The 8,905-nt window shown below is 57.2% G+C and overlaps 1 protein-coding gene across 1 annotated transcript in view; it reads left to right on the top strand.

The window, feature by feature from the left end:
• Positions 1–2,896: 2,896 nt before the first annotated feature.
• The window catches only part of RTN4R (reticulon 4 receptor), a 136,744-nt gene continuing 130,735 nt past the window's right edge, over positions 2,897–8,905 (top strand). The window contains exon 1 of the mRNA XM_048821420.2: positions 2,897–3,270. Coding sequence (XP_048677377.1) covers positions 3,249–3,270 — 22 coding nt within the window. The 5' untranslated portion in view covers positions 2,897–3,248. The remainder of the gene's footprint in view (positions 3,271–8,905) is intronic.

Genomic DNA, 8,905 nt, shown 5'->3' with positions numbered 1-8,905 from the left:
CATGACGCTCCAGCCCAGCCCAGCTCATGGCTACCTAGAAGGAACTACGTGTGCCCCAGCACAGGAGGGTGACAGAGCAGTCAGGCTCCAAAAGAGAAGCACACTGTGTTCCGCTCTGGTTCCCCACCTGGAAACACTGTGGGCCTCGGCCAGCAGAAGCAGAACTAAATCCACATTGAGGCCCAACTGGCCCAGCCCCAGCAGCAGGGCACAGCTGACTCCACAGCACCCTGGGAGGGCAGGTGGGGGAAGCAGAGCTGAGATCATTGACCTGGAGCTGGGCCTGACGCTCTGTACTGGAGGAGAGCTGCCCCTGGGCTACCACTAAGGCCAGGTCGACACTAAAAAGTTAGGTCCACCCAATGACCTCACTCAGGGGTGTGGAAAACCCACCCCCCGAGCAATGGAGTTAAGCTAAATGTAGTAGAAAGAGAGAACCTGGGACCTGAGGCCTGGCATAAGAGGCCCGGTGTGAGGCCTGCACTAAAGTAGTGGTCAGGCCCTGCTAGCATGAAGCCAAGTTAGCAAAAGTCAGGCCGTGAGCAGAAGTCAGGCTCTGCCTGCTCGATCCCAGAACCTGGCCAGAACAGGGCTGGTGCTGCGGAGCCACACATGCTCCTGGGAAGTGCTGGGCACAGGGCACTCGGGGAAGCACAGTCTGTAAAACCCCGATACCAAGTATGGTACAAACACACTCCCCAAAGGCAACAGGGCCTCTCTGAAAGATAAGGTCAGGATGACAGTGCGATGACGAGAGGTGTTTCAATCATACCAACAGGTACAAGGCCAAGGGTGGTACCTGGCTACGTTTGTGTGGGTGTACAAAGAGGGCTCTCAGAGGGAGTGTCATTGGTCAGCCACGGGGGGAATGGAAAGTCCCGCCATTCATGGAGCAGAGTCAATTGACATGGGCAGTACTTGGAGCACATATCGGGTGCTAATACCGTGCTTCATCGACTATAAACCTAGCCAGGTGCCTTCGCTACTGAGCCAGATTTGTGGTCTTATTGGGTGGTTCATCTGAGGTCTGCTGCCGGCTACCTGCGTAGAGCTGGGAGAGCTCCCAGAGAGAACACACACATGCAACCAGCATCTGACAACACGGATTAACCCCCGGCCTAAACAGGACGAGGCTGGCAGAAGAATTCTTCCATTGTCCTAGCTACAGCAACAGGAGAACCCCTCCTCTCACACAAGGTTTACATTGAAGTGCTACACTGGCAGCAGCTGCACCAAGGGAGCAGTTTAAGTGCAGACACAGCTGAAAACTGGAATGACCAAGACGACACCAGTGTAGCTACATCACCTTAGCGATGCCGGCATAACCATGTGACCGAAGGGGTTTTTCCATCCGTGTAGGAACACCGCCTCCCCGAACAAGGGTCACTATGTGGATGAAAGCATTCTTCTGGTGACATAGCTGTGTCTCCACTAGAGGGCTGGTCAGCAGAGCTATGCTGGTCATGGCTGTGGTTTTTTCAAACCCCTGGCCGTTGTGCCTAGGTTGACTTAACATTTAAGTGTAGACCAGGCCAGACTCACTGGAGGGGTTTGTGAGGAGCCTGGAACTCCATCCGCTGGCCATCTGTTACCTGGAACGAGGGCACTGACCCAATCCCTGGCGTATTGGTTGGTGTTGCTCTATTTCTTAAAGGCAAACATATATGGGGTCCTTGTTTCTTTTGCCTGTGTTCCCCTTCCCCTCACCCCAGATAAAGATAGCTGTGGTTCCATGTTCCCAAAGGTCTCTGAGTGCTTGGGGTGGGGTGTGGTGGGAGGGAACCACCTGCTAGAGTGATCAAGTAGGTTACTCTTTAATGTCCCAGAGCCAGGCAATGTGGGGACTGGAGCCAGCAATTCTTTTGTTGTAGAACAGGCCCTCTAGAAACGCTGTGCCGACTAGCCCTGGTGGGCACCGCTGGCAGAAGGGGTACACAGCCAAGGGCTGGGGTAGGATATATACCCTGCAAGACCTCTAACTTAGGGGGCTAGGCAGGAGCTTGCTCTGGAATCCAGGTGTCTCATGACTTCCATTGCAGGGCCCGCTGCACCTTCCTGAGGGGCTTGCCTCTGGCAGAGACCAGAGATTGGGCTGGAGGGCCCCGGGGTCTGATCCAGAACGGCAGGTCCTGGGTCAGCAGGCGGCTCCGGGATCAATGAATGGAGGCACCTGCCTTGGCACAGCCAGGCGCTGGTTCCCATGAAACCACCCCTCATGGCGGGGCTGGCGATCGCCCTCTAGGGGCCAGCGCAGAGCCTGGGGAGCGGAGCCCCCTGCTGGCGGGGCAATGAGCTGGCTTCCTCACAGCACCGTCAACGGCACAGCCCCACCGCCGGCACGGAGAACCACCAGCAGGCCGCTGCTCCAGGGCCCCTCGGTGGCATCCCGGCCTGGCAGGGGCAGTGCGGGATGGGGAGAGCAGCCCGGCCGCCCCGGCCAGCTCCCTTTTGGGGCACCTTGTCATCAGCAACGAGCCCCCGGCCCCGCCGCCCCCAGTGGGCTGCCGCCTGCCCCCCAACCTCCAGGGCGCTCTACCCGGACCCCCGCCCCATGGAGCCCAGGAGCGACTGGGGCTCTGGTCGGACTCCTGCACAGCAAATCCGCCCTGCAGGCGGGCCGGGCTGGCCGCTGTGTCCCGTTATCCCCCTCCCCAAGTGCGCGGCCCGGGGTCCCCGCACGACCCCGCTTCGCTCCCCTCTGCCCCCTGCCCGTCCGGGGGGCAGGCCGCAGCCGCGGGACCCCAGTCCCCACCGCCGGGCGGCGCCCCCTGCCAGTCCCGTGCGCCCCCTCCGCTCCACGCTGCGCCCCGCTCTCGGAGCCGCCCCGCCCTGTCCCCCAGCCCCCTCTCCAGCCGGGAAATCCGAGCTCGGCTGATTCCTCCACGTCAAACCACATGATCCCATAAAACATTCAGCGCGCTGCAGCCCGCCCGGCAGCCCGCGTTCCCCTCCCGCGCCCCGCTCGGCTCCCAGGGACCCCGCGCCGCAGCTGCCTCTCCCCGCAAGGACCAGTGCGCGCAGCGGCGTCTGCTGCGCCCCAGCCGTGCGCCTTGGGGTGGGGAGCCGGCGCCTGGATGCTGACTCCGGCCCCGGAGCGGCTCATTCCCCCGCTGCGCGCCGGCTCAGGCGGCGGGAGAGCCCCCGCCCTGCGCTCGGCCTGAAGTTCGAAAGCGGACCTGCCCGCGCTGGCGAGGACTGTACCCCGGCGCCCGTTTGCCTGCCGAGCCGAGCCTGCCCCGACCCCTAAGATGAAGAGGGCGATCGCTGAAGGTAGGCGTGTCCCTTCCGCTGGGACCCCCGGCTTCAGCGCCAAGGGGAGGGCAGGGCTCCGGCAACTTCGCAGCCGGCAACTTCAGTCCCGTGGAGAGCGCGGAGTGGCCAGGACCCGCCTGCCTCCGATGTCAGGACATGGGATTGAGCCCGGGGACGCGCTGGGAGGCGATCGGGGCTCCCAGCCCCGGCAGTCCGAGCCGGGCTTACAGCCCAAGTTCCCGGGGGGTTCGGGAGCAGGGACCGGTGTGCTGAGGTGTTGGGGGCAGGCTGGCGCTAAGAAGGAGACCCTGTATTCCCCAAGGAGGGAGAAATTGGTGATGTGTGAGGGGCTCCCTGCTCTGCTCTCTCCCCCGGCACCTGGCTCAGCGCTTCTGTGCCATTGCGGAGTCCGAGCGCTGGTGTGAACAGCCTGGATCCAGAATCAACCGCTCCCCTCCCCCGCCGCTAGGTCAGAGACCAGAAGGTCATCGGGCTGTCTGGTGTGCCCAGCACCATCTGGGCACTGCCTTCTGAGCTGCCTCCAGCGGGGGTTGCGGGGCTTCCCGCCCCGACCTGGGGCAGCAGGAGTGGGAAGGAGGCTGCTGGGGGAAGCAGCAGTCTTTGCCTCCCAGGGGGGTCCGGTCTCGCTGATAAAAGTGGGACATCTGCTCTGCGCGCTGACCGCACCGAAGCGGATGGCAGGTGGGACGGGAAGCCAAGACATGGCTGTTAGGAAAACCGGGGAGCGAATCCCCAAGACCCGCCAGTGCCGGCGGAGGGCTCCGTGCTCAGCAGGGGTCAGCAGTGCCCTCTCCCGAGCGCCGGCGCTGAGAGAGAGGCAGCAGGTTCTCTGATCGACCCCACCAAACCTCGGCGCTTGGGCTGGGAACAAGAGCTCCAGAAAGGAGGGTTACATTGAAACACCAGGGGGAGGAAGGGCCTGGAGGGGGCAGCGGAGAAGCAGTGGGAGAGGAAGGGAAAGGTCAGTCACCAGCATCCCTGGCTCTGCCTACCGGGGAGGAGTGCGAATGGGAGGCGAGGAGTGGAACAAAGGGAAATCTCCAATGCAAGTTCTCCTGACTTGGCAAAGTTTGCGAATTCCCCCTTAAGGGGCTAGGGAGAGTGACAGGCCACTGAAAGCCAGATCAAAGAGACGGCGTGTGGCTGGGGCAGGGGGGCAGAAGGAAAGGAAGCAGTTCCCTGGCAGTTGTAGAGATGCAGGGAACCTGGAGTGAATGTGCAGGGGTGGGAGAAAGCCAGAGATTATTGAGGGTTAGGGGGTGTGCCAGACAAATACATCATTAACTAATTGTTCCTTTGGCCTACTTTGTCTCATTTAAATGTCCATTAGTCAACAGCAGTAAACTAGATGAAGGATAAAATGCCTGAGAACAAACCGTGGTGTGTAGGTTAGGAATTGAATTGGTCCTTCTGTGGGGAAGATCTGTGTGTAATAAGCATTCAGCGCTGCTGGCCTTTCAGAAAATCCCCATGAGCTGTTGCCACCCAAAGGAATAAAAGCTCGTTCCACAAGGAATAGCTCTGTTTGGTTTGCTCAGACAGTCCCAGTGGTATAATGGGCTACCTGGCACCTTGCGTGGCTGAACAGGGAGATGGCTGCCAGGAGCAGGCAGTGCCTGGGTAGTGGCTCATGCCACTAAGGGTAGTCAGTTTGTTCATCTCCAGTCACCTTGGGGTAAAACCTGAAAGACCTACACTTTGGAAAGTGTGCTCCCGTCCTGCAGGGTGCAGAGATGCCCACCGGCTCTGGGACATTGCCGACAACCCACAGGTTGCAATTTTTTTTAAATTAGAAGACATCAACCCATGTTAGAAAGCAAGTATTGCTGAGGGTGCCAGTCAAAGGGATCTGTGTGACACAGCTCTCTCTAATAACCCCTCTGTGTGTGCAGTCTCCACTGTGCTGTGTTGCTTCCTCCTTTCTGGGAGCGACCCCAGCATCACCTAGCATTGTTTCTTGGAGGGCACGGTGTTTGGTTTATTTGCAATGCTCTTGTGAGAGATCCCAGCTCCAATCCAAACAGCAATCAGCTTCTTCGGAGAGTTTGAACGGCATCTAGTTTTGAAACAGCCACTGTGCTCCTGCTTGGGAGCAGGTTGCCATGGTGGCTTTTGCTGAGGACCCTTAGGGGGCATTGGTGTTTCAGAAGTCACCTATTCCATAATGTATTACAGTCTTGTGCACAAATGTCCTTAGATCTGAATGGGTGCCTGTATCCTGAGCACTCTGTGGATTTGGCTCTGCGCACACTCCTGGCACTGATCCGGTGGTAACCTGTGGGTTTTCTGCCTGCCATTATATTGCAGGGAGCTGTCAGCGCACCGGGTGTGCTGTGCCCCAGTTACAGAGAGCACCACAGAGAGGTGGGGGCAGCAGAAGAACCCGAGTAGAACAGTGGCAGTACAGGGCATGCTCACTGCACTGTGGCCCCCCACGAGTGCCCAACAGTCATCAGCATCACGTGAAAAGCCAGGACATTCAATACAGGAAAGGTGCTACAGGATCTCTGTTCATACAGCATGGCAGGTGCACAGGGACTTTTAAAGGAGAGCCCTGGCCTGCTCCCGTGGGGTGCTGAATACCCTCAGATGCTGGTCCTAAATGTGAGTGGGGAAGATGACTGTGAAATGCCATGTGTACTTGAAGGACGTGCTCCCCAGGATCAGGCCCTGAGCGAGTGAACTGTGGGGCTCTGGCTGCCCCCACTGAGCCCAGACTGCCTTTCCCAGAGTTCACACCAGGGTTCCCAGGTACCTTCTAGGCTGGAAATACACTGCAGGGGCAGTTGGGTCAGTGAAGCTTTTCCTCTGCTGCCTTAGCTCACAGCAAGCCATTGTTAAAACCCCTTCCGTTTACAGCTCAGAGGGTCTGTCTGCCTATGAAATCCCCATTCGTCTCCAGGATTCCTCAGTGGGAAAACAGCTGTTTTAAAACCTTTATTCCCCCAAGAAACTAAGCCTGGAGAATACGTATTCATTGATGGAGGAGCTGAGCAGCATTTTATTGCTCTGACCAGGAGGTAACATTCGTCAACTCTTTATTTGACCCTTTATTGCTTTCAGGACAGTTTTTGTTACATAATTTATCAGGGAGATGGCATTTCAAAAGCCCCCCTCTTGGAACCTGTATCGTTTGGGCCATACTGGGATGGGATACCTAGAGTACAGAAGTTGTGATCGTAGGGTTCTGTGAGCCCCAGTGCTTTGGTGCTGCTCTCTGCCACGCTGGATTGTATCAGCACAGATGGTGTTGTGCCCCCGCTTGGTTTGGTGATGTTTTCTCACTCGGAGCGCTGGAAAAGGCTGTGCTAGAAATGATTTAATTAGATCTGGTGAGACAAAGAGCTGCTGTGACCCTCGTGAGCTCTCTAGCTCGTGAGCAGTGTGTTCCAGGGCTGCTTACCAATAAGATGCGACATGCCAGCCCCGTCTTCAAACTCTGCCACGTCCTCCGTTAATTACCTCCATGCCGCTCTCTGCTGCTCTGAGTTGGCATCAACTCGGAGCCTCACGGGACCCTATGCAGGAGAAGATTGTAGGCCCAAGTGTGTGGGAGGCTGGGACGGAGGGACAGGGCAGCTTGCAATGGAACTGAGATCCCTTCCCCTTTTAGAACGTGACACGCGTCCTGCTCAGCAGGACCAGCCAGGATCTGCAGACAAGTTAGAGTGGAAACGGCTGTCTGGCATTCATCCTTTGCATGTGTTCCTCCAGCTGAAATAAGGGCCAGGTTCCTGTGCAATCCTGGTGTAACTGCATTGACTTCATGGATTTACACCAGGGATGACTTTGGCTTCTAGGCAAAAACTGCCCCTCCAGTAGCATCTAGTTACTGTGAACCCCACAAAAGCCATAGGCTGGAGCTACTGGCAGTGAAGGGATGAATGGGAAGTTGGAGCTCTGGGGAGCAGGGCCCAAGGAACGCTCTGGTCGGGTGTGCATTCCTCGCCGTGTTGCTGCTGCTATTTGCTGTACTTGTGTATGTGGTGGCAGCACCAGGTCTGAGTGGCAAAGCGCAGGCAATCGCCCCTGCAAGCTGCCCCTGGCTGCATGTACATGTGCTCCCGAGGGAGCCTGGGCAGACTCCCGCCGCCTGCATCGGTGTGTGCTGCTTCCCGAAGAGCCACTTCTCGCTTGCAGAAAGTGCTGAGATGGAAGCACGGTGCTTGGAGCCTAGGTGAAGGTGTGGGCTGTTGCTGGCTGGACTGGAGGAGGCTTGGGAGCGTGGATGGAGCCAGCATCCCTAATGAAGAGACTAGAGCTCTGAGCCAGCATGAACACAATGTGCCTGGCTCCTGTGCCAGCTCCTCATTCTGCTGTACAGTGGCTTCTTTTCAAGAGGCTGTGAGTACAGCACAAGCACGCTATCCACACTGCACAGCAGACCAAAGGGGGGGGGGGGAGTCAGCTTAATTAGGTGTGTACTCGCTTCCCCCTGGATTTGAAATGCTTTCTGCTGCTGTTGCTTTCACTAAGACATATCTCTGAGAGCCAGGAGCCAAACTCCTCCTTTGCTGTTTCTAAAGGAGTTGATTTATCCGGGAGGCAGACCCTGCAGCAGGAATAGCCTGTGCCTCTCAGAGACGGTGCTGTAAGAAGCTGTGCGACCATACAGGGGCCTGTGAACGCTGGGAATTGCACGAAGGGCTTGAATGCACTTGAGATGCTGCAGCAGTGCTGGAGCATTTAGTGTAGACACAATCTCCACCGACAGGAGGGGTTCCCCGGTCTCCACCTCCCTGAGAGGCAGTAGCTATGTGGACAGAAGAATTCCCATTCCATCTACCTAGCGCTGCCTGCACCAGGGGTTAGCTCGGGGGTGGATTTTTTTCCATGTCTGCATGAAAGGCTTTGAGTGTGGGTGTTTGGAGCTGCATTCTGGGGCCGCCGCTGTCTGGTGGGGTTTGAGTGTATGGGGTTCTGGGGCTTCTCCAGGACAGACACCAGTGAGTGTGGGGCAAAGTGGCCTGCATTCTGCCCTCTGCAAATCCCAGTCTCCCCCCTTCAATGTTCACTGTTCCAGCTTTGGGAGGTACCAGCGGCCAAGGAGAGCCATGAAATGTTGGTCTGAAAAAATAAACAGTGTAAAGCAGGAAATGGCGAGTCTCAGAACATGCGTGTAAAAAAGTTGAGACTTAATACAGGCTCCCTCGCCACCCAGCTATGTCTGCAGTTGGGTCTTCTTATGTTTGCCTGAGTCCCCTGCACAAATTATATACCCTGAGCCCCTGGCTGACTGCTGCTCAACTCCAGTTCTGTGCTGGCCGTGGAATGCCATAGATTTCAGTACGTTTACCCTGGCCTAAAGCTGGAATAGCAGTGGATGAATGGAATCCAGTGTGTACAACGGCCATGTTGTGTGTGCAGTCTGCTGTGATGATGGGCACTCTGCGTCTACCTTAGCCAGACACAGTGTATGTGGGCATTCTGCACATGCTCAGACTGTTCATATCTGCTCCATTGTTAGAAGGGCACCAAGAGCTGGGCCTCCTACATCCTATTCTTAGCTTTGCCATTGACTCGTTGTGACTGTGTCCTTCCCCCGCACCCTCCCGTGCCTTAGTTTTTCCATCTTTAATTTGGGGATAATGGTGCTGACCTGTCTCCCCAAAGGCTCTCTGATGGGTTTGGA

This window comes from Caretta caretta, chromosome 15 (genome assembly GCF_965140235.1).
Source record: "Caretta caretta isolate rCarCar2 chromosome 15, rCarCar1.hap1, whole genome shotgun sequence".
Lineage (NCBI taxonomy): Eukaryota > Metazoa > Chordata > Testudines > Cheloniidae > Caretta > Caretta caretta.
This window is presented reverse-complemented; position numbering and strand designations above follow the sequence as displayed.